We start from the raw sequence: 26,173 nt of genomic DNA, 5'->3' as shown, positions 1-26,173 counted from the left end.
GGGATGTTTTGGTTTAGTTTTTGTTTTGTCTTTGTTTGTTTTTGTTTTAGTTGTTGCTAAGCAGTGTTTACATGAAGTCAAGGACTTCTTCAGCTTCTCACACGACCCCACCAGCAAGTAGGCTGGGGAGCACAAGAAGTTGGAGGGGACACAGCCAGGACAGCTGACCCAACTGACCAAAGGGATACCCCATACCACTGTGTATCATAACCAGTATATAAACTGGGGGGAAAGCTGGCCAGGGGCTGCTTCTTGGGAACTGGCTGGGCAGCAGTCAGTGGTTGGACAGCAACTGCACTGTGCATCATCTGTCTTGTATATTCTGATTCTTTTATTATTTCTTTCCCTCCTTTTCTGTCTTATTACACTGTCTTTATCTCAACCCATAGTTTTTACTTTTTTTTTTTTTTCCTTCGTGATTCACTTACCCATCCCACTGGAATGGGGGGGATGAGCAAATGCCTATGTGGTGTTTAGCTGCCTGCCATATTAAACCATGACAACAGTTTACCTTCAGTTCCTACTCTGACTTTTCCATCTTTGTGGACTTAAGTGAATAACTTCATAGGTCTTAATTCTCTGTTTCATAAAAAGTCCAAGATAATACTGCGTTTCCTAAACCATAGGCAAACATGTATGAATATATTTCTCCAAATTACAGGGGAGTTGCAAGAATTAATTACTTAATGTTTGCAAAGTGCTTTGAAGGCAGAAAGCACTCTATAAATGCTAATTATTAAATCAAAGGTTTATCTGACTTTATTACTAAACCACTAATAAAATAAGTTACATAGCTATTGCAAGTTGGAAAAAGCACTTTTACTGTCTAAGAGATATAAAGGTTTTAATTAGCAAATGTTTTGAAAGAGCTTTGCTGAGGAAAAAAATGCTTACTGTTAATAAAGGTTTTCCCTAATGAAAACAGCTACAAAATGTGAACTCTTGGATGCTACTGTATCTTTTGCATATATTATATAAAGCTTTGTCCCATGACAGCAATATTTATATTTGAGGTATAATTTTTGTAATACTGATGAAAAAAATAGTGGTTATGTTTGTCAAATACATATTCAGATGCAGCAAGAGATTAAAGGTATCATTCTTAGCAGAGAATAGCAAAACGTAATGTATTGTCAAATTATACATATATACACATACCATTATTTTTGCAATTTAACTTAAATAAGTGCTATTTAAGTTTTGTTTTGCTGAGCTTCCAAGCTTCTGCTAATGTAAAAGGTTCACTTCTTCCAAATGCTCCACTGTACCTGCACGTATGACCTGTTATCTACATGTTATCTTAAAATCTACGTATGCAAACAGATTTGAATCTTTTACGAACATGCAGTTAGAAAGACTGAATTCTGACAGTGCCTCAAGCCTTTTGAAACACTGTGGATCTTTAGGTTCACATAGTTTCATCCTGCCAGGAGAAACCTTTTGCTACCTGTTTGTGACATTTGTTTCTCCCCTGGATTTAATAATATAAACCTGGGTATAACAATATGAACGTTTATTTCTGAATAGGAGTATAATGATTAATGCATTAACATAATTGGTTTCTGATTCATCCCCTTTCTACATACATTTTAGACATAAATTTGCTTTTAGAGCCTTCCAGAGTCATATTATTATTATTTCAAAATTATCAGATGGTAATCAGTGTTTCTCAAGTGCCTAGGCTAGCAGTTTGAAAAGAAGCTTAAAGGTAGATCTTGATATGCTTAATACCTGTTGTAATGTCTGCCTGTGGCTGTAGAAATACAAAACCTTGAGCAATAAGAAAAGTCCTATTAATCTGCTTTGCTGAGAGGGGAGAGGCATGCCAGCATGCTCCCTATTTAAAACCATGCTGATGGCAGGAGGATGATCATGCAGTCATGCCAGGGCAACTCAGTGAAGCAATGCAGCCTGGCTGCTGAAGCAGAAGCTGCCTGTTTTGAGGGTCCAGGAAACAAAATACCTCATGCTGTCCCTAGTGCTCCCAGCAGGAAGGGGAGGTACAGGTGTTGCTCCTACAGAGGACAAAGGGGCCTTCTGCTTTCTGATGTCACAGACTGGTGGCTCCAAAAGGTCCCTTTCAAACACCCCCAGGGGAGGCAGTAGTATGTGTTCATTAATTTGAGTCATAAATTGCAATTTCATATGACAGGAAAATGTCCAGAAGATGATATGCTACAGCAAAGGGTTATGTCCATTTCTGTGCTCTTACCATAGCTCTTCCAGGCAGATGGGGAGAGTCACAGCAGCAGCAGGAGTGATAAACCTTTATCACTGCAACGATTTGTCAAGCTGTCACTGAAGGAAACATGACTGAGATTTTCCAGAAAGGGAGCAGGGATAGGGGCTGGGAACAGGAAGGGATGTCTAGGAATAGATGGGAAATGAAAAGTGTTCAGGAGACTTGTTACATGTCAAAGGTGTCCTTAGCAGAAGAAACTCAAGATTACTGAATTTCTCTCAGCCCAGGGTTTTCTGAGTGATTTTTCTTGGGTTACAAATTTACCTTATAAAAACATAATTATCATAACTGCACAAAACAATTCCAGACTAACTAATAACCAGGCAGTCCAAATTACTTTGTAGCTAGTCACACATTGTGAAATAAGGTACCTAAGACATGAAGTCAGAGCAGTAATGCTCAACCAAGGTCTTTTTGTTATAACTACTAGCCCTTTTCTAAAAAATGTAGGAAATTGTGTGGCCTTTCTGGAGAAAATTGCTGGATTTTAAGATTGACAGATAATATTAAAATTATAATAAAAGTTGTGATAAAAGAATCCCTTTTTTATTTTTAATGCTACATGAATTACATCAAAATGGACTCTGGTAAAATAAAGGTGGAGCAAATCCTTGTTTGGAAAACGTTAAAATGTAAGTCAACTTCCTCAGAATAATTCTGATGGCATCAGAGTTCAAAAGACAGGTCTACCTTAAGCCCACTATTTTGACTTTGTGTAGCTGGTCCATTCACAAATGGTCAACAATAGAACTAGAAATAATAAAGAAAAAGACACAGACATGCTAAGAAATACTTCTGAATTGTAGCAGAGGAGAAGGCACATTCATGATGCTGATAAAATAGCTCTTGGTCTGACAGTACATTGTAAAAAGAAAAGGTATGATGGCACTGAAGAGGCATTAGAGCTTTGGGATAAGTAAACAATATGGGTTTCAATAGGAAAAATACAAAATTGTGTATGTGGGAAACAGATAAAAAGATAAAGATAACACAAGTTATCTTTAAAGGACGGTGTCCCTAGTCCTGGGAATCCCTGTGACAGAAGAGCTTTGGTCACAGTAGCAATCATAGAATCATAGAATAGTTAGGGTTGGAAAGGACCTTAAGATCATCTAGTTCCAACCCAACTGCCATGGGCAGGGACACCTCACACTAAACCATGCCACCCAAGGCTCTGTCCAACCCAGCCTTGAACACTGACAGGGATGGAGCATTCACAACCTCCCTGGGCAACCCATTCCAGTGCCTCACCACCCTAATAGGAAAGAATTTCCTCCTTATATCCAATCTAAACTTCCCCTGTTTAAATTATAACCCCTTACCCCTTTGTCCTGTCACTACAATCCCTAATGAAGAGTCCATCCCCAGCATCCCTATAGGCCCCCTTCAGATACGGGAAGGCTGCTATGAGGTCTCCATGCAGCCTTCTCTTCTCCAGGCTGAACAGCCCCAACTTTCTCAGCCTGTCTTCGTACGGGAGGTGCTCCAGTCCCCTGATCATCCTTGTGGCCTTCCTCTGGACTTGTTCTAACAGTTCCATGTCCTTTTTATGTTGAGGACACCAGAACTGCACACAATACTCCAAGTGAGGTCTCACGAGAGCAGAGTAGAGGGGCAGGATCACCTCCTTTGACCTGCTGGTCACGCTCCTTTTGATGCAGCCCAGGATACGGTTGGCTTTCTGGGCTGCAAGCGCACACTGCCAGCTCATGTTCATTTTCTCATCAACCAACAACCCCAAGTCTTTCTCTGCAGCGCTGCTCTGAATCTCTTCCTTGCCCAATTTGTAGCCTGGGATTCCTCCAACTCAGGTGTAGGACCTTGCACTTGGCATGGTTATACTTCATGAGGCTGGCATCAGCCCACCTCACAAGCATGTCGAGGTCCCTCTGGATGGCATTCCTTCCCTCCAGCATATCAACCAAACCACACAGCTTGGTGTCATCGGCAAACTTGCTGAGGGCGCACTCAATCCCACTGTCTGTGTCAGCGACAAAGATGTTGAGCAAGACCAGTCCCAACACCGATCCCTGGGAGACACCACTCGTTACTGGTCTCCAGCTGGACATTGAGCCATTGACCACAACTTTTTGCTTGCAGCCATCCAGCCAGTTCTTTATCCACCGAGTGGTCCATCTATCAAATTGATGTCTCCCCAACTTAGAGACAAGGATGTCATGTGGGACAGTGTCGAACGCTTTGCACAAGTCCAGGTAGATGACATCAACTGTTCTACCCCTGTCCATCAGTTCCATAGCCCCATCATAGAAAGCCATCAAATTGGTCAGGCAGGATTTCCCCTTAGTGAAGCCATGCTGGCTGTCACCAAGCACCTTGCTGTTTTTCATGTGCCTTAGCATGCCTTCCAGGAGAATCTGCTCCAAGGTTTTGCCAGGCACTGAGGTGAGACTGATTGGTCTGTAATCCTCCAGGTCATCCATTTTCCCCTTCTTGAAAATGGGGGTTATATTTCCCTTTTTCCAGTTGTCGGGAACTTCACCTGACTGCCGTGATTTCTCAAATATGATGGCCAGTGGCTTCGCAACTTCATTCGCCAGCTTCTTCAGGACCCGCGGATGGATTTCATCAGGTTCCATAGACTTGTGCATGTTCAGATTTTTTAAGATGGTCTCGAACCAGATCCTCTCCTACAGTGGGCCTAGGGTCTTCATTCTCACAGTCTGCCTTACAAGACTTGGGTGGTGTGATCAGAGCATTTCCCAGTGAAGACTGAGGCAAAGAAGTCATTCGGAACCTCAGCCTTCTCCAAATCCTGTGTAGCCAGCTCTCCTGATAGCTTCCAGAGGGGGCCTACCTTGTCCCTAGTCTGTCTTTTATTTGCTGCATACCTATAGAATCCCTTCCTGTTATCTTTCACATCCCTAGCCAAGTTTAATTCTAACTGGGCCTTAGCTTTCCTAACCTGGCCCCTAGCTTCCTAGACAACATCTCTGTATTCTTCCCAGGCCGCCTGTCCTTGGTTCCACCTTTTATAAGCCTCTTTTTTCCTTTGAAGTTTCCTCAGCAGCTCCTTATCGATCCAAGGAGGTCTCCTGGCCCTCCTGCTGCACTTCCTTCTAGTTGGGATGCAACACTCCTGAGCTTCCAGTAGGTGATCCTTGAATATCAACCAACAGTCTTGGGCCCCCCTGCCCTCTAGGGCTATATCCCATGGAACCTTACTAAGCAGGTTCCTGAAGAGGCCGAAGTCTGCTCTTTTGAAGTCCAGGGCACTGAGCTTGCGGCACGCTCTTCTCGCTGGAACTCGACCATCTCATGATCGCTGCAACCAAGGCTGCCCTGGAGCGTCACCTGTTGGTGAGCCCGAGGTCAAGCATGGCACCTCTTCTTGTCGGCTCCTCTATTACTTGCAGGAGGAAGTTGTCTTCTGCGCAGTCGAGGAACCTCCTGGATTCCTTGTTCCGGGCCATACCGTCGCTCCAACAGATATCAGAGTGGCTGAAGTACCCCATGAGAACAAGGGCCTGAGCGTGAGGCTGTTCCTATCTGTCTATAGAGTGCTTCATCCACAGATTCCTCTTGATCAGGTGGTCTGTAACAGATCCCCACAATAATGTCTCCCATCGCTGTTCTCCCTTTAACCCTGACCCACAAACTCTCTGTCGACTGCTCACCTGTCCCCAGACAGAGTTCCATACTCTCCAGGCTATCCCTAACATAAAGGGCAACTCCCCCTCCCTGTCTGCCAGGCCTGTTTTTTTCTAAAGAGCCTGTAACCTTCCATTCCAACACTCCAGTCGCAGGAGCCACCTCACCATTTTTCTGTGATGCCTATTATGTCATACCCCCGTAGACAGAAGTCTCAGTGAGGTGCTGTGGCAGAAGGAGTTAATCTAATTTATGGCCAGAAACCTGTGGAAACTATAGCACAAGTGGCTAGATGCCACATGTCCCTGTATTTGGTATTAGTGTGACTGTTGCTGGGGAGTTAGTTCTATTTCTGATATTTCAAACTGAAGAAAGATCTCCTTTAACTGAAGTGGAGTCACAGAAAAGAAATGCAAATGATTAAGGGACTGGAAAGTGAGCTTTATAGTGAAAACTTACCAAAGGGGAGACTAAGCAGTTATTTGTTCATATTCTAATATTTCTATTTTACTTTTGCAAAATAGAAATAGCAATTTCCACTGTGCAAGATGAGATTTAAATACATTTGATAAAACACGAGTGAAGAATAGAAATGTTTGTCTCTTTAGCTATGCTTAATTCTCATATGTATAGAGTGCTAAAATTAAAATCCAATATTTGAAGAGGATGCAAAAATCACCTGCTTGACTTGATGCAAGAAGTCAACACTTAAATTCAGCTCTTTGGATTTCCTGCAATCATTTGAAGGCAACCCTAAAAATGATTTTTTTCTATTTGGTTTAGTATTCCATTATCCTTTCTTGCTTTAGCAATGTAGTTTTCTTCCTACCTGCTACATACTTGCTTTCCAGAAAGCCTGCTCCTGTGATTTGTCCCAGAACAATTTCCTTATACAGGTACACAGATCAAAAATATGAGTAAGCCTAAGCTACACATTGAGACAATCTCACGTCTCAGAAATCATGTGTAACAATCCATGTCACAATCCATATCCCAGTGTTGGTCAGGAAAAGCAAGGCTTTGCAGAGGTTAAGAAGCCCTGTCATACTCTGGTATTGCGACTGTTTGCCCTGTACTCAGCTGGATGGCATTTGGAAAAGGGGATCATGTTAAGGATTTAAATCATTGCATTATCAGGACTTCAGTTGGTGCTGCAAAAGTATCAACTGTCAGATAAAGCAGCAGAGAAAACAAAGTTTGGATGTGCTCATTACTGGTTGTCTTTCATCCATCATTGTTTGGCTTTGGTTTTTTTTTGCTATTTCACAGTTTTCTGCAGGTCTATCAGTTCAGTATTTGACATTGTTTCAAAAAATATGACATCATAATTATTCTGTCATGATGATTTGGTATATTTGAACATATGAATCTTCTGTAAATAAACTGAAGGGATAAGAAAAAGAATTTTAGCTCTGCAGTCTGCTTTAAGGCCTTCGATTTTACTTTGATTTGGAAATGTCATGGTTCACTGCAAACTCACCAGAGTGAGTTTAATGGATTAGAATATGTTATTAAAATGAGATTGCTGGAGAAATATATTCCACAGATGTGGAATACTGAGAAGGGAGATTAAACAAAATGACTGGTGAAAGGCCTCTGCTGCATTAAAAAGAGCACATACTAGTTTTCTTTCTTGCCTTACGGGATAAAGGGCAGGAGTAGGGTTGTGCATATATGTGCTTAGGGAAAATTTTTATGTTCTTTTTGAGAATTTTTTTCTGAAACATTCTTCAAGTTTTTACTTGATTCAGGAAAACTCATTTTCATAAGCAGCTCCTTACCATCTTCTCCACTGCCCTAACATACCTCTGTGCCTTCTCCTATTGAAACAAAACAAAAGCTTTGTTAGCTTGCTCATGATCTATGAAGCCCACCTACAACCTTACAAATATACATGTAATCAATCAGATCTTTGCTTTCTCTTAACACCATCTGGGCACTTGCAATTAATGCTATTACATGTAACTTGAAAACGGCTCTTTCCCTGCAACTAGTATAGAAGGCACACTAACTCCAGGGTTGATGATGACTCTCAACCTCCAGCTGCTTGTTCCAGCTCTCACTGGATGGAGCGGATGATGTGGCTATTGGTGTTGTTTTGAGGCCACTGAAGGACGTGCAGCATATTCCCCTCTGCTCAGAGCCCTTCCCAAGCACAACCCAGCTGTGGGCACCCCTGTTTTGACTTTGACTAGAGTGGGATGGTTCGAGCGGTAACTCCAGCCGCTGACTCCAACAGCAGATGTCACTGTCAGCAGTGCAGTCCTTTGCTGACTGTTCACAGCAACAGGTATGGAGTTGTCTAAGCCACTAAAGACTGTTCCAGGGTGTATGGGTATGGGGTGCACTGGAGAAGGGAGCAGCATGGTTGGTGTAGGACCAACAGCAGCACAGAAACACACCAGCTGCATGGCGTAAACCAGGTCCATTAGTGTTAGCACTGCTGCAGCTCCAGCCCTCACAAATCAGAGCCAACAACTGCAGCTCAATAAGAGCATCAGAGAGAGCAGATGTAAGAAGAAAGGATGCGGGAAGGGGAAGGCCAGGAAAAGAGCAGGAGCCAGCACCATTCATTGAAAAAGGTGACACTAGCTTTTCTGCCTCCAGCCCCGTCAGTGATGTATCAAAAATTACCATGAATCCTGGATGGAAACTGTAGAACAGCCAAGCCTTATTCTGCTACATTCTGAAGATACACTAACTTTATTTCCTTGGGATGACAGGCCTGATTCTGAAATCTGGAAAAAAGCCCAAACCAATTGTTTCTGAGTTCCTGGAGTGCGAAGCAGGCTGCCACATCGGAGTACTATACTTTATTCACATTTGTTACATTCTGGAAAAAAGGTATCAATGCTTAAGTAATCAGAGAGTTTCTGAGCTGGTGTTTGGAAACACCATTTTAGCTCTTTATGTAAAAGAACACTTTTACTTCTTTTATTGCTGCCGGTGGCATGCCGAGTTGTACAAACATGTATTAATGCTTCCATGGAAGAACCAAGGTCTTCTCTGAATGTTGTACTCTGTACCACTGGAGGGTGCAGAGACCACAGTCCTGAGATGGTTTGTCTCTAATTCTGATTGTCTAGCAAGATTAAAGGGAAAGCAGCACTGATTCTTAGCACCTGACTGCTTGCTAGTGGGGCACCTCTGGACCTCTTCTGTTCAAGAAGCCAGTTTGCAGCACAGCAGTTTTCTTGTTTTGGTATGTTTGAATTATGTCGTGCATTTTTGTGCTCTTTAAATATGCAGAGAAATGAGCAAACAGGAATCTTGTAAAGTTCAACAAAGAGAAATGCAATGGCCTTCACCTGGGGAGAAATAACCTCATGCACCAGTACATGCTCCAGGCCAACTGGGAGTCCTGGGGGACAAAAATCTGATCAAGAGCCAGAAAAGTGCCCTTTTTTGAATCACTTTTTTTTAGTGAGAGTGACCAAGGACTGGAAAAGGTTGCCCTGAGAGGTTGTGGAGTCTCCATCCTTGGTAATATTAAAAAATGTCTGGACATGATCCTGGGCAATCATCTCTAGGTGGCCCTGCTTAACCACAGGGGTTGAATAAGATGACCTCCAGAGGTCCCTTCCAACCTCAACCATCCTGTAATGCTGTGATTCCTCTGGTATAAGCACCAACTGTATATCCTTTGGCTTTACATTCACACCATTACAGAACAGCTGATCATCAGCAATGATTCTGACATTTCATTGTCTGAGGGTTATGTTTAACACTTAAATTTTGCAGACTTTGCTTAGTTTTGCATTATTTTCTTTGAATTATTGTTCAATGTCATCTGCTTATGCTGTTACAGGTTGTTTATTAGTGTATGTCAGTTATGAACAGAGAAGTACAGCTAACTACAATTTATACTTTTGTTGTGTTTCTCCACCAAGAAATTCAAAGGAGCAAGCTATTGAAATATTGTCATGTGCCTCATATGTGGACACAAGCATTTCATAACATATGCTTGACCATATGGAATTGATAACTTTTATACACATTTTACCTCAAAAGGAGACACTAAATAAAAGGATTTTTTTTGTATGAATTATAATCTTTTCCTTGTGATAAGAAAGCTTACCCCAAGTATGTCTGAGACCACATCTTGAAATAGTAAAAGTGACAGAATGCAGTTCAACAGATTCAGCTCAGGAGCTGGAAACATCCTATGTTCTAAACCCTATCCTTTTTCACATAGGTATTTTTTTACTCCATCAAGTCACTTAACACATCTTTTTTTTATGTCCACTGCAAAGTGTACATAATAATATCATCCTCCCAAAAGTGCAAACATTATGTTTCTGGGTTTCAGATAACCAGACTAGAAAAAAAATTGCCATAGGATGATTCATACAATTCAGTAACATCTCTAGCATTCTGGAAGTGTTAAATCTTGGTATGATGCATCAGCCCCATTTTTGCTATAAAGTTGCGTAAATTCAGATGTTATGCTTGCAGCATAGTTTTTAGCCTCGGTTAGCAATAAGACAGGACTGAGATTCCTTTGTGGTTGGTCAGGATAGATGTCAAAATACTTTTCATTCATGTGAAGAAACTGTACTTTTTGAGTGGAAGGAAGAAGTGAAAAGTGGGCAAAAGAGAAAAGCAGGCTATTTTAATGTATTATAGTTTGGCAGGTTTGTACTTGTTTTGTGTTTCAAATAAGATTTTTCATTTGTTAGAAGGTTCTCTAAGCCTCTCCCATCAGGCAGAGATCTTTCTATTTTTTGGGGCATGCAGGTGTTAAATACTCAGTCTCGGTCTACTTCATTTACTGCACTGTTTCTGAAAGTATGTGGATGATACAGAGAAGAATCATACTTCAGGATGTCATTGCCAAAATGCTTGTATTTCATTCCATTGCTCCCCTTGGATACAACACAGCAGGCATACATTAAATGCTCTCTTCTAACTGTGGTGGAAACACTTAGTCCTTGCACCAGTAGAGAGGGACAGTTAAAACCATTAGCTCTGTAAACCTGTGCACTTGCATAGCACTTAATGAAGAAAATTAATACTTACAGAAATTAATTGCTGTTCCCCACAAAGCAACTGTTACTGAGAAACTTCTCAATTCTTCCCTCCCTGGCAATGAGCAGAAACCTTCTGTTGCTGGCTTACTTCTGTCTTACTCATGGCCAAAAGAGAGGCCTGTGCGCTTGGGAACCTTTTGGATGACCAGGCATGCTTTTGTGGTTCCCCAGAGCCATTAGACAGCAGTCAATAGATATCACAATTCCACAGATACAATGAAACGTAGGCAACTTAAATCTATGTGTACAAGTACCAGAGATATATTAAAAACAATATAGCAAGACTGCTTCTGTGGAAGATGTAACACCAAAAAAACATACAATTTCAAGACTTCATCAAGAAATCCTGTGGGAATATGCCTCAGAGGCTAATTTGGACCTCATCAATACTACAGTTTTGGAACAACCAAAATTCTCCATCTTCTTTTTCCTTTTTCCATAGAAATATCAGCAGTATGAATCAGAGTTAACAGAATTGAATGCTAAGTTAGTTTAATGAGTGGTTTGGGGTGAGTCTGAGATTTTACCACGAAAGCATTACTCACATTTCCATAGTTATGTCTGAGGCAAAATTCTTACCACATCATTTCCATTCTACCCACCTTAAACTTTTAATCAGACTAGCAATCAGTTAAAATTGTTCTGTATACTTATTTTCAGATTTATAGGATTAGAATTATGTCTGCAAGGATTTGAAATGTGTAATTGCTCATTACTTTTTCCTGTACATGCCTAAAGGCAAAAATAAGGCCAAAATACTGAAAAAGAGAGAGTACATATTCATTTGAAGCAGAACCTGATAAGGTCTTTTCCACTCATACTCTGTGAAGTCTTTGTAGGAGCAAACTGTCCAGTTTGCAGCAAACTGTCCAGTTGAATGCAAATGGAAAGAGCAGGCTTTGGAGCAACAAGAAAAGCTGAATGAGCATAAACATTATCTGGCTTCATCACTTCTTTAGAACTACATCATAAATTCAACCAGAAACAATATCATTGAAGATCTTTTAGTCTCAGATGTATACATGCATTAGAAGCAGACATCAGTAGCAGCAGCACTCCTCCTTTCGTCCCTCATGCATGTACACAGTTATTCTTTACAGAACTTTTAAAATCCTTTTTAAAACTAACAATCTCACCACATAAAGGAGTCCTGGGTTTGGTGCCTTTCATTTCTTGGAAAGCATAGCTGTCAGATACAATTCAGTGTGATTAAATAAATAAATAAAACGCTGAAAATATTGTTTTTAGAGTTCTACAGTAGCTATATGTGAGGGAAGTCAGACTTGTGGCCAGTATTTGGTGGTTTAAGAGCTTAAAAAAACCCTCAATGTAACCAATATATATTTTCAAACATTTTTGTCAGGTGTTTTTAGGAATTAATTCTGTCACCATAGTTCATAACTCATTCTGCACTCAAATTCTGTTTGAAAGCAGTGGAGACTGAACTGTGTAGATTTTCAAGGAGACAGCTATGGCTCTTGATTCAGAGCCATTTGTAGATAGTACAAGTTAGAGCTGTAACAGCTGTAAATTTCTTCAGGGACACTACTCTAGTGGATCAAGTTAAGGGAATCTCTTGTTATGGAAGGACAGGGTACAAACATGCCTTTTTTGATCACAAATTTATTATAAAAGAAGATGAAAGCAGAGAGTATGAGGAGATGAACTAGGGTAAGTACAGACTCTTATGAGTATGGTTCTCATTATGCAACAGGGAACAACCATTTGCCTTTGCAGCCCCTTTTTCTGGATTCAGCCACTTCCACACTTGCATTCTGAATTTTTGCACAGACTTTTTTTTTTCTTCTAGCTGACAGCAGTAAGTAGAAGAGACATAAAATAGTCACAATTCTAATTCCCTTTAACTCAATTCTTTAACTATGTACTACTTACAACATGAACTTCTCCAGACTGGTTAAACATGCATATACAAAGCAAGAGAGGAACAATCAACTTCCTTTCATGGAGCATATCTTGTTATTTATCATACTTATTGATAAATACTTAAGTCATGCAACAGCTACATTGTTCCATGCTTTTGAACACCTTCTTCATATGCACCCTTCTGTGCTTTGAATAAAGCATGCTTACATATTCTGAACTGTGCTGTCTTGTGCAATTAAGCCAAACAATCCGTGGTATGCTTTCAGCTGACAATGTCAGCAAAACATTCTAGGCAGGTTACCAGTTGAGATGTGGGAGGTATACTTGAAAAACTACTTTTAGTTAGAATTTGTAGCATATTTTAAGCTAAAAAGAATCATCATGAACATCTATTCTGTTTTCCTATATTACACATATGAAAACATATTGAAGGATAATGGAAGAAACTATCTTCTACCAAATGTGCTCTTTTCCAAGTTGCAGAAGAGCAAAAAGCAATAGGATAATTGGATTCTCTTTTGTACAACAGCAGTCCTTCAAAAAGCTAAATATTCTCATATCCTCACTGGTGATATTAAAGGTCTGGCATTTATTTATGCAAATATTACCTACTTTTTGTCAGCCTGACTTCCACTATTGACATTTCTAAGCAGTCCTAAACTGGCATTCCAGACTGTAGACCCCAACTATAAACACAAACACAGTGAAGTACTCAAGCAATGGAAAATGGAGGGAGGGAGAGCCTAATGCTTACCATGCAACAGCTTATATTTAAGTATAAGCACATCTGTATATGCATGCACAAGCATATACATAGAAATTAGACAATTATACAATGATCTTAGTATACTTATTTTCAAAATTAAGAACTGCAATTTCCATTTATTTATGCAACTGAAAACATTGATGTTTTCTGATGCGTTTTACCCTGGTAGAGGTGGTTATAGATCAGATCCACATCCCCATCCATGCAGATCTCATCTGACCAGTAATCAAAGATGTGATTCTTTGGTGCCTTGGTGGTGACGCAGAACAGGAATTAGGTATCAGCTTCAGAGTAAGCATTGATATAAATGAGTTTTCAGTTTTGTCTTGGTATTACAGATTTTCTAATCTCATGCTTTCTTTTATGTGGATTATCTAGAGAATAGGAGTATAGGAGTGCTGCTGTATCACAGGCCTGCTTTTTTAGGATGAAAAAGGCTGTATTATTTATAAAAGCTCCTTGTTAATGCCAAAGAGAAGTAACTATATCCTCTATAGGTTTTTTTTAACAACTTATATAACAAAATGTCTTACTGATAATGCAAACTGAGCTAAAAAAGGGAAAAGGAAATCCAGTTTATCCTGCCCCACAACTGCCACATGTACTTTTGCACTGTAAGATGTCACCTATAAACCAGTTTATAAAACTCAGAAGACTATTTAAAAGGACAAAAATGTAAATGCACAGTGAAAGTGCTTTTTTTACACAGACAGAAAGTAAGACTGGACTTTATAAACCAACCACCTCACTGAAACTTAATATTCTCAGTGAAAATAAACGAGTCTGTCACTTTAATAGGCAATGACTCTGTTGCTTTCCCTAAGCAGCTGAACTCTTACAGATACCCCGAAGTTAGGAGAATTCAGTTTTTTGTCCACTGTTAACTACTAGAGCCTTACTTCATGAATGTAGCTTCACTGCACACTCCCTGAAAACAACAGATGTGAAAATAAAATCTTCAACATAGTCTGGAGCTCAACATACAGGTATTTTGGGGAGGTATATGAGCTATTTGTAGAGACAATGTTACAGATTAAGTAAAGTGACAAAAATAATAAAGATCTTAGTTCTACCAGACTGTGAAAATAACTGAATTAAAATCATATCTTGCTGGCAATTTTTTCTATTTAGGAGCAGATCCAACAGAGGGACTTAGACACCTGTAAATTACTCACTACAATGCCTGTCAAATATGGGCAATACAAAAACTTGCTGTGCATTAAACAAGTCTAGTAATAAGGGTAAATTGTCTAAGAAAAGTAACTCTGAGCTGAATGCTAAAGACAGCTAGAATGGAGTAGATAAACAGATTAAAATAAATAAATAAAGAAAAATAACAGCTCTGGGTCCCAGGCTTCCTCTCCCAGGAAGATTTTGTTACTTTAAACCAGTAACTTTAAGTGAAAAGAAATAAATAGGGACTAAAATTTGGGTTACCTCAGATTCCTAGGCACTAAACCAAAGTCATATTCCCTCATAGGTGCTCTACTTCTGGTGCCAAATCTTGGAAATCAGATACACATGCAAATTAATAGAACTCATTAAATTACCTTCTATCAGCTAAACCATGGTAACCAACCTGGAGTAGCTTCTCTTGTAGCAAAGATGAGATAAACGCCCAGTAATTCACTCCTCGTTCCTGTATCTCATGCGACTTAGCTACCTGCTTTTTAGGCCAGAACAGTTCAGGCCACAAATGATGTATGCACGTTCACCGCTGGTGCGTCTGTTAAAAAGTAAATAATTAAATAAAATCTGTAAGTTTACTTGCTTCCAGAGTTAAAAAAAAAAAAAATGTCTTTTTATATAAATTTTGAATTCTGCTATTTCAAATGTCAGGGTCCTTTTAGGTACTTTCCAGCCTTACTGGAGCGTAGCGACAGCTGATGAGGATGTGAAGCGAGGTGAGTGGGACCTGAAGGGAAGGGAAAGGACTCTCGATACCTCCTCGACTGAAGGCAGGCAGGCAGTGGCAAACTGCCTTTTTCCAGGGCACCTTCCCCGCAGCCCAAGCCGCCTGCACCACCTGATGCGGATCACAGCAGCAGGTCCGCAGACAAAGGGCTGGCCGGGGGGCCGGCCAGCAGCTCTCACCCCGGGTCGCTCCTTCCTTCACCCCAGCCCTTCCGCGCCGCTTTCCCAGCAGGCTGCTTAAGCTGAGGGCGCGGGCCGTCGGAGGCTGCCCCCTCAGGTGTTCGCCTCCTATCCCCAAGCCGCATCAGCTCCTGCGCGCCACGGGCACAGCTTGTTTGGAAGCAGAAGGGCACCCTCTGCCACCTCTCCCCCCTTCCCCTGCCCGTTGTCCTCCGGTCTCCCCTACGCGCTCGCCCGCGGGACGCTTTTCGGCCCGAAGCCACGACTGGGGCCTGTCCAGCGCGGCGGCGGGCAGCGCCGGCAGGGTTAACCCTGAGGAATGCGGCGGGAGGAATGTGCATGCAGATGAGATGGATGCTAATCTCATGCTAATGAGCGGCGGCCGCAGCCGCCTGGGGCTCAGCCGGGCTCCCAGCGCCCAGACGGCAGCTGTGCTCCGCCGGCAACCCTGACCCGGGCTGCCTCGGCGCGGGCAAGGCGGCAGCCCCGGCATGGTGGACTGAGACCCGGCCGCGGAGGAGGGCTTTCCTGGGCTTCCGCGAGCGGCCCGCTGCGTGCCCCGCAGACTCCCGGCCCCTTCCCCGTCCACCCGGCTCGGGTGGGGGCTTTTCCCGCTTCCCGTCTTTCTTTCTGTCCCTATGGAGCAGCTAGCCCCGCCGCCCGACCATGCCTAGGAAAGCTGGGAATGGGCAGCTCCCCTTACCCGATGGCTGGGAGGAGGCGAGGGATTACGACGGCAAAGTCTTCTACATCGACCACAACACTAAGCAGACCAGCTGGATCGACCCCCGGGACAGGTGGGTCCGCGGGCAGGGACGTGGTGAGGCCCGGAACGGGCTCAGCGCAGCGCTGCCAGGGCCCTCCCCGTTGAGGCAGCTCTGCCGCGGCGGGACGGGTTGGGGAGTGTGGGGTTCGCCGGAGGGTTCCCCTGTCGGGACGGGGGGCGAGCAGAAGTCCCTGCATGCAGCCGTGGCCCTCTTCCCGTCGGCATCAGTACAGCCTGTTGTTAAGACCGCTGTGTAAGTTGTTTGTGGGGGGGACGGACACCCGTAGAACTCTTGCCGGAGGCGACGGGGGTCGCTGGGTTTGTGGTGTTCCCGACAGGTACTGAAGTTTGCTAGTCCATCCCAAACCCGAGGCACTGGCTCTTCGCCATCCCTCTCCCCCGGGCGTCGAGGAGCGGGGCCGCCTCCCTCCTGGCCGGCGGAGCATCCCGGACGCCTGTCCCTCCCCGGTGCCCCCCCCCCCCCCCCCGCCACGGGGCCCGCCTGCCCTGTGGCCGTCCTGTCCCGGCCGTCCGGAGAGGTGTGTGCTGCTGGCGGAGAAGGAGCTAGTGCTGCGGGAGGCCTCGTGTGCTCGCTAGGCCTCAGCAAGCCCAAACCCTCTCATCCCCCCGCCAGCCGCAGCCTGGGGTGTTTGCTGCCCTTTGCAGGTCTGAACGCTGTAAATCGGCAAATCTCCTTTGAAAAGTGCGTCGGTGGGCGAGGTGTGGTACCGGCTCAAAGGCTGCTCGCCCAGGAGTCTCCACGGCAGGTCTTACCGCTGGGCAGTGATCCTGGCTATTAGGGTAGGCTTCAGTGGCTGTTTTAAAAGCTGGATGATAGATGCCAAGCATACCTACCGTAAAACGTCTGTTTTGCCCAAAGTGGTCCTGAAGAGTAATTGCACCCCAAAAATTTGTGTGTGTTATGAAATGCAACGTTGCTATTCAAAACAGTGCGGTCTAACTTTCAAAAACTTTTATAGGCATTATAAATTTATGGAACAAGCTGCACTGAATTATAAATGAAGGCCTTGGTTTATATTTCTCTGGTGAAATTAGAAAAGGTAGCTGCAATGAAGCTTGCTGGCTGTAAGTTAGAAGGAAGGTTTTGACAACTATCATACGCTGTGTTGGGCCTACTTCTCTGTCCTAGTTGCTCTAACAGCAAATTCCAGTAATGGCAAACTTAATACGTAAATTCTTTCATACTTGAAAACATGTTAAACAACTTATAAATATTAATGAGGTGATAAAGTGTACAGGACACTTATTTATTACACCTGGCTTTCTCAGGTGATTGAGTTTTGTTGGGTTTTTTAAACTAAACAATAATTTCTGTTTACTGTCTCTAGATATAGCAGATTTGAAGTTTTGTTTAGTTTTAGACTTTTAATGTGTTTGCAAAGCAGAATACAAGATGGTATAATATTCATTATATCACCTCAAAATTTCACTAATTTAAAATCTTGTTTCTACGCATTTTATAGTCTTCAAAAAGTTCAACACTATGCACATTTGGTGGTAAAATTTGAGTTTTCACTAATTAACAGAATAGACAGCTGAGTAACACTTGCATGTTTGCCATCCTATAGGATAAATATTATTTCATTAATATCTTGATTAAAGGTGAAAGAGAAATCAAGCCCCCAGACTTTAAATAATGTGTAAGAGAACTAAGGAAGTAAAGACCTTTTTCAGAAAGAGTCGTGTTTGAAATAATTGTTAACCTGTGTCAGTCATGCAAGACAAACAGAGGGATTTTGCCCTAGGTGCCTAGGAGAATCCATGCTTTAGTGTACATAGCTTGACTGTGAAGCTGAGTTACCTGCACAGAAGAGAGGCTGACAGGCCCATTTTATGTGTAGCTTACAGTATTTGTATTTACAATATCCATATTTACAGTATATTTATATCGGTGACCTGGTTTGGAAAAGTGAGTAAGAAATACATGAAAGTCCTGGGATGACTTTGCTCTAGATTCCATTGTATCTTGTAGGAATTTAGAGAATGTATGTTCAGAAACCATACAGTATGCAGTTAGGGCTTGCTGTCAGAAAAACTGAAAAGTGATTTTCCAAGTTTGTCAATACAATAAAATCTGGATTCATGATGTTTTTAAAACTTACTTAAATCATCAAAATGAACATAATGGATTCTACAGAAATACTGAAAGCACATTCTTTTGTTGGATAATAATTTCAGGACTTTTTTTTTTTTCAACTATTTTAATTGATGGATGTCATAATTTTTTCCTAATGTACTTGTGGAATATTAGAGTACATGGGCTTATAAAATCTGTCATTGGTAAAGCAAGTATAGAATAGGTAAATTTGTATGGGCAGTATTCCTTATGCTATTGTTACACTGCAAACCCTAGCTGATTACGTACAAATACTGAAGACTAGTGCTGTGAGAAACAGCCATATGTCTGTGGGTTGCCAGCAGTATTTAAGCACAATTAGGAACTTATTTGTTACTGGTTTAAAATATTAATGTCTAGAAATAAGCTGACAGTTGAAAATGCCAAATTTCAAAGCTTCTTGGAAAAGTCTATGCTGTTTTTGTTTTGTTTGGTTGTTTTTTTAACTATAGTGATGCTTTTTCTCTTTTTAGTTTTCTCATAGTACATGTATTTGTTACTGCTTATCTGGTGAAGGTCTGTAATGTAATGATAGCCTTGGGTACAGCTGTGAAAAAAACCTCACATCAGCTTCAAGCCTGGGGCTCAGTTTTCAGATTTGCCCGCTTCATTTATCTGAGTAATCCTATTGACAGTAGAGAATCTCACAGTTGTAAGGGCAAGAGTGACGTGTGGCTTGTTGTGTTTTAGGAGTGTTGTGGAACCACAGGGGTTTTTAATGTTTCTCACTATTCAATAATGATTTTTCTCTCCAAACACTTAGGGTACTGTGTTGATTTGTTTTGAAGACTGGTGGCACAAAAGAGAGGGTGCTTTTTAAGATGCCAAGTGTGAGAAAGAGAAACATAAAGGCAAGATATGTGGGGTGGTTGTAACATTTTCACTTGCTATATATAGGTGTTATTTCTTTGTTTATGACTCCTCCAAGATATGGCAAACTGAGAACTTGCTGATCTTGACAGTACTTCTGAAACTGATTTATTGTAAGAAGAGTAATAGCCCAAAATATAAATTATATTCTGCTACTGCTTAACAAAGTTATAGAGACACTGAAGAGGATGAGCCAGATGAAAAGGTGAGAAAGGGTTCGGGGAATTCATACTTCTTTGAAGTCCCCTTGGAACTCTCTCAAGTTCCTGCGATACTGAGTTACAGTAGGGTGTTGATGTGTTTTGGGTTTTCTTCTTGATAGACATTTAAGAGGGCTTGGGGTAGAGGCAGAAATGTGAAAAGGAAGGCTGAGTTTGGTTTGTTTTGTTTTTTTTCTTTTTCAGTTACTCAACACATAAGTAGGCCTCTGTTCATTTTATTTCTTGGTGTGGAGCACCAAGGAGAAATGGAATAGGAGATAGAAATGTCAGTATCCTCATATCTTCAGCAGTTGGATGACATTTAGGCTTTGTCACCAGGAATGCAGGACTTCTCATATCTTGCTTTCTAAATAGTAAATTGTCCATGCTCCACTGTTAATCACCACTGACTCAAACCAGGTATCTTTTGTTTCTATAGCTTGCCTAAAATGAGTTCCACATCTCAAATTCTGAAGCTGCAAGTGATCTTTATTTAATGTTTCTTGGCACTCCTGTAGGAGTGGTAAGGAGTGAGCTGCTATGAAAACAAAACTATCCTTCTGCCGCTTTTCACTTCTCATGAGGAGAAAAATATGTTCAAAATATATTTGTACATTTGAAATAGTTCGTAGTGTACTTTTACTAGAATGTTTCTAGAGTACTTGCTAACAATATAACTGAGAAGGTGCTTGAGAAACATCAGATGTGCAGAAACTAGAGAGCTTCACAAGTTAAGAGGTTGTGAGAGTCTTTGTGGCAGTGTGGAGAGGGAATGCAGTTTCCTTTGCTGTTTTCATTTGTTGGGAGAAGTGAAAATACTACAATTTTTATCTCAGAATTATGTAACTTCTGCAAGATTTCTCTGAATTAGAATGTTTGTTAGGTTTCAGCAATTAAACCTTGCATTGTACTTTTCCCTTAGAAAAGAAGGGCACTTTGTTCTTTCCATTTTTGCTGGAACTTGGTTTCTCTTGTCCCGTGAACAGCAGAGGCTGTGAGGAGGGAAGATAACTGAGGTTGAAGTTACTTGAGCGGGGGACTTTCATCATGCCTCTTTCCTGGGCATTACACTAGCTCAGGGGTGCATGGTAGAACCTCCAGTCACAGTGGAGACTCGAACAAACAGGAGGCACATAAGATACTGTTCTGGTAAACGTTAAAGGTAGTAAATAAGAGGCAAGCAGAAAAGGAAATAGCATGATGGGAGGTCATCAGAGACTGGAAAACACATTTGGATCTCTTTCTTTTTTCTTTTTTTCATGAAAGTAAGCTGTGTTGTGATAGATGAGTACTATAACTTTTACTATCTGAAGTGTCTGGTGTCTGAGGCAAGTACAGTTTTGTGTGAAAGTGGTGATTGCAGCTAAAATAGGAAAAAATTCTGAAATGTTTAAACTTCTGCTGGATGGAGGGAATGAAGCAAGACACAGGAGTATGGTTAGTCTGTCCTTTGAAGAAGAATGATGATAAATTGACATGTTAGGCCTTATATTTTGAAAAGGATGGATCTTAATTTTGTTTTAAGTGCAAATCTTACCATAGCCGATTTAAGGTACAACTAGAGCAACTACCTGATAAATCCCTTCTTTAGGCTGCTGCTTGCTAAGAATTAATTTAATGGTAAACCATCACTGAAAGTTTCCTTTTCTCATACCTCTTCTGTTGTCCCTTGCATCTCCGTTGTTTGCTGATAGCTGAGGAGGGAGTGGGGCTTTTATATTTTTGGTGGCTTGAATCTGCTAACTGATTGCCTCAACATACCTTGTGAAATTCTAACCCTAATAAGGAATCGTCACCTAACTATTTTGGAAAGTCAGAGGAGGATCACTTGATGCCACTCCAAGGTGTGTAACTTGAAATAATCCTGTAGGGAGATAGGACAATGATTTCCCCTCCCCCACTCCCTCCAAATATCTTTTCCTGCCTTATTTCATCCTGTGGTATCATTTCCTATTTTTTATCCGAATTCCACATAATTTGTTCCCATCTCCTTGTCTGCTCAGGAATGTGCATATTCCCTGTGAAACTGTCTGGTATCTCATTCTGGCTTCAGTGACAGGTTGGGAACTGCTTTTACTTAATTGATGTATATTTATTCAAAATAAAACCCGTGATGCAAGTACTGAACTTGCAATGAGAAACTAGCTGTGTCTGAACTTCTGACACCATTTGTTTATCCAGTGTAAAGTAGAATGCTAATATTACAGTGCTAATATAGCTGTGATAGCATCAGACAGTGTTAAAATACATAGTGATCGTGTAAAATAGATTGATGTTAAAATACATAGTGACGGGATTTTTAACCAGTCTGTCATTGGCTTAGGGCTATGTGTTGTTGATTTTAGCATTAGTGAAAATGGCTATGATAACTGAGATAACACTTCTTTATTTTTCTGGGAGTGATAGGACTGCACTGTGTCTTTCATCTCAGACCATGTGAAGTTAAGTCAGGAAATGCTAGAAAGTATTTGCTTATGTGTGCAAAGTATGTACAACTGGTTAAAGCCAAGGACTGTGACATGGTATATAAAGTGGAGCTAGTGATCTAGACTGTAATTTATTCAGGCCTATGTCTGTAGTACTTGTCTACTGGAGCTTCTTTGGCTAAAACCTATCTTGACTTACAAGGTAGTATTATTGTAGTTGTCATGCATAACATAAGCCTTCATAAGAAGTTTTACACATGAAAGAAAATAGACCTTTTCTCAAATGAATGAAGCCAAGCTGTTTGCTAGAAATGTTGTCCTACCATAGTATGGTTAAATGAAGGAATACTTCAGAACTATCGTATATTTTCAGAGAAGGGAACTTTCTTTACTTTGAAGCAATGGCTATGAACAAAGTTATAATTTTTACAGGTAAGGGTCAACATATAGATCAAATAGGACAAGTTATTTATAACTTCAGAGATCTGTACAGATTACATTAGTAATTCTTCTTTTTCTCCAGTTAAATAACTGTGTTCATCTCTTATAATGTTGTGATTTGAATGTTATTAGTGTTATTAGAATAAGAGAATTTCTCTACTTCCACTTACTAATATTTGTAACATCTAGAGACAAGTTGAATTTGTGAAATAGGTTTCGGTTTGGTTTTCTTGCTGCTTTTTAATTTGTAGCCTAGAAAAATATTACAGGTATTTGAGAGTTCAAATTTTTATATCACACAGATGACTATAAACTAGAAGAATACTCATGGAAGTAGTGGAAAAGATTGAAAATGGATAAATATACAGTAATATTTCCATGGTGACACCTTTTCAGAAAGGCACAAATAGAAACAATGCCAAGATTCCACAACTGTTATTCTGGGTAGTGTGAATTCAGCACCTACAGCAACCTGCAAGAAAGTGGAAAAGTTTTGCAGAGGGGTAACACAGCTACTGGGTCTTGACTGTCATGGTTCTGTTTACCTGTGCCTCTCTGCCACCAAATAGTAAACTGAACCCAGGGGGTGATTTGGCTAAGTTGTTTTTAGGGTTGTTCTCCATCAGAATCTGCTTGTCTCACTGAGTGGATGCTAGTGCTGGTGTGAGGCAGGAGGCAAGTCCAGAGGTGGGAGCAAAAGGGAGAGTGATGGTGTAGAAATCAAGATGCAGCTCAATCCTAGCTACCGTGGAACTGGCATGCTAGATGTTCATTTCTTTTGTTGGCTTTCTCCATTATTTTCTTGCGTGTGTCTTTTTGTTCACCTTTGCATTGCAGTGAACCAGCGGTACAGCTGTTCCAGCCATCTTGATGCTAAACATGTTTTCTGTCAGCAGGAAACCTTTATGGTGTTACAGACATTTTACTGACTTTTAAAATGTTTGTTACTGTGAAGCTCTTGTTCCAGAGAAATTTTATCATTGCACAGTTGCAGAATTAGATCCTGTTTTCCGGTAATGTGCTGCTGTTGACAATATGCTTATGAGTAGCTAATTTCTGCCATCTATGAAAGTAGATCAGAAATTCCTTGACTTTGGTGCAGCTTTTTTTCCTTAACTGTTTCTAAAACACAGTTTAGACTCTGCTGCAAAGTGTCTCACCAGAATGATGGCATAATTCAATACTTTGAATATTTTATTGTGTGAAGCAAGCTGGAACCATTTGTCTTCATGTATTTGAGAGAGTCATCTGTATGGACAAACACTTGTCCTTCATTTGAAAGAAGCTGTTAGTGGCTGAAAGAGGGAGTGATACAGTAGTTATGTTTTCCATTTTGTGTTGATTTAGTATTTAGTAGAGTTTTGCTTTGTGTATGTAGGGTTTGGGTCTTTTTAAGTAGCACATTTTGAGTGTTGCTGAATACTACTGCTCTTCACAGCGACTTTATTTGCAAAACCGTTAGTGATGGTGAAGTTCCTGCGCTATTAAGTCAATCTCTGGCCCTCATTTTTAAAAGGTTAATGAAACTGCTTCTCGGGGGAGAGATTTCTAGCTTTCCCCTTCACTCCACCCCCCCACCCCCCTTGTTTGTACTTCTATTTAAGGCTCATTTGTTTTGTTTAGGGGTTTGTTGTTTGTTTTTTTTTTGTTGTTGGTTAGGACTTCTGGTCTACAGACTGTCAGTGTATGAATATATTCTGTCAACTGAAACAATCATTTGCGTCTCATAGAACAAGATTAGATGCTATCCTTTGAACTTGGATACTGTTAGTACTTGAAGAAAGGCAATTTTATCTCATCAACCCTGATACATACTGTGTTTGAAGTACTTGTTTGTTTGGGTATGTAAAGACGTATTGTTTTAGGACAGCAAATTCAAATTTCTGCATACTCTTGCTTTGTGCTATACAATACTGTATGTTGAACCAGCTTTGGTATGTTTATACTTTTTCTCAGTTCATTAACTCAAACTTCGATCTTTATTTGAAAAACAAAAAGGACAACCATACTGGGATGCCTTCCATAATATCCTGTTTATTCTAACAGTCAGGCTTTAAGTGTCTAGAAATACCAAACTTTTTTTACTTTTGGAGAAAAAGATCTAGAAGAGTCTGTATTTTAACTAAATTGTGCTAGCACACTATTGGCAGCTTTCTTGTGTTGTTAATGAAGGAACAGTACTTTACAAGCCTGTTGTTTCTTTTTAAAGTACATTTAAGTGCTAAACTGGAGTCTTGTCCAGATAAGCATATCTTACTGCCTACAGATCTGACCTGTGAAGAATTCTTACTGTGATTCAATGCCTGCCCCGTTGCTCTTAAGAGCTTACTTCCCCTATAGAGCTGGGAATGTCTGACAAAGGTGCGGGTATTTTTATCATGAGGCAGATGAATTTTTGATATTCTGCAGATTGTGTATGAGCACATCGTGCCATATGGCAGTAAGTATGCCCAACGCATGATCTTAGTGTGGCATATGTCTTAGTAACATCTTGTCAAGTAACAGGATTTGACCAAAGCACAGGTGTCCTCTGTCGTATAGCTGCATGGCAGCATTTTTATTGGGATCATACTGTGGAGAAACAGTTCTGATTGCTTCTGCTTGTCAATCTCTGGGACACTTCTGGTCATTGGTGTGATTTGCTACCTGTTTTTTTAATACTTCCAGAAGAGAAGGTATAGCCCCCTTCAACTGAAAAAGTGGGCATTTTAACCTTGCTCGTTGTCTGTGATGGACTGCAGAAAATTGTCAGGGAAAGGCATTTATTTGTTCTTGATGAGGAAACAGTAGGGTGGGTTTTTTCCTTTGTTTAATACCGTCAATTGTTAAACTGTAGTCTAGTCCAGATATGCCTGTCTCGTGGCCTGATGATCTGATTGAGAAAGAATACTTTTATTCAAAGCGTAGTCCCTTCATTCTTAATTCAGATTTCCTTGATTATGCTAAAAATATTTATGTAGACTTACAAGTTTCGGCCTCTTCACTGGTGTTAATGAAATGTCTCTATGAAAATTCTTAATTCTTCTTAGAAATAAACCCCCTGCGGAACTTTTTGATTAATAAACAGTTACTGGGCATCAGAGAAAAATATGTAATTCAGATTTATGAACTAGATTTTTAAAGTGCTTTTATTAGTAAATGATCGTAGTCCCACCCTGTTATTTGATTCATGTTCATGAGCCATTCTGGTTATTGTAGGACATCGAGGTGCAAGCTGCTGTCCTCATTGTAGCCTGACCACTGCAAAGCCCAACCAGGGGGTGCTGGTTGGCTTCCATTCCACAAGGATTCAGTGGAGAGCAGCTCTGATGGAGAAAGGTTTATAGTTCAGGAAGGCTGGGGTAGCTGGGAGCTGAACTAGGCAGGGTACATTTGAATGTTGTTTTTATCTTGCTTTTGGGAGGGCTGTGGGAAAAGTGGGACATGTAATGGACTTTGTGAAATAGTCTGAGGCTACTGTTGTTTATAAAGGTACTTTAACCTATATTTAATCTTTGGTATTTTTGTCTAAAGTTAATGTGATACAAAGTTTCCTTGTGAGCTAAGTGACATTTCTGTTCTGTGTATCATCCAACACTCAAGTGTACTTCTCTTGTCAAATGTGTGTTGTTAATTGGGGTTTGGTTTAAATCTTGAAACATTTTGGTTATCTTGAGTTACACTGTGAATACCCATTTGTGAGGTATCTTTGTATACATAGTTTCTTGG

At 40.9% G+C, this 26,173-nt stretch overlaps 2 protein-coding genes across 6 annotated transcripts in view; one reads left to right on the top strand and one right to left on the bottom strand.

The window, feature by feature from the left end:
- DCTD (dCMP deaminase) overlaps positions 1-16,420 on the bottom strand; it is a 61,459-nt gene extending 45,039 nt beyond the window's left edge. The window contains exons 1-2 of one of the 2 annotated variants that reach the window (XM_061474565.1): positions 16,329-16,420; positions 15,082-15,257 (exon numbers count right to left, since the gene is read on the bottom strand). The gene's annotated coding sequence lies outside the window, so the exon portion shown is untranslated. The remainder of the gene's footprint in view (positions 1-15,081; positions 15,258-16,328) is intronic. The other variant, XM_061474555.1, reaches the window with a different exon arrangement.
- WWC2 (WW and C2 domain containing 2) overlaps positions 16,015-26,173 on the top strand; it is a 101,612-nt gene continuing 91,453 nt past the window's right edge. Inside the window, exon 1 of one of the 4 annotated variants that reach the window (XM_061474516.1) lies at positions 16,015-16,422. In XM_061474516.1, coding sequence (XP_061330500.1) covers positions 16,292-16,422 — 131 coding nt within the window. In that variant the 5' untranslated portion in view covers positions 16,015-16,291. The remainder of the gene's footprint in view (positions 16,423-26,173) is intronic. The other 3 variants (XM_061474526.1, XM_061474493.1, XM_061474484.1) reach the window with 3 other exon arrangements.

This window comes from Pezoporus flaviventris, unplaced genomic scaffold, assembly GCF_033815535.1.
Source record: "Pezoporus flaviventris isolate CSIRO_AGI_PZ_B2104156 unplaced genomic scaffold, CSIRO_AGI_Pfla_v1 ptg000002l, whole genome shotgun sequence".
NCBI classification, from domain to species: Eukaryota; Metazoa; Chordata; class Aves; order Psittaciformes; family Psittacidae; genus Pezoporus; species Pezoporus flaviventris.
The sequence above is the reverse complement of the archived record's forward strand: the minus strand, read 5'-3'. Positions and strand labels throughout refer to the sequence as shown.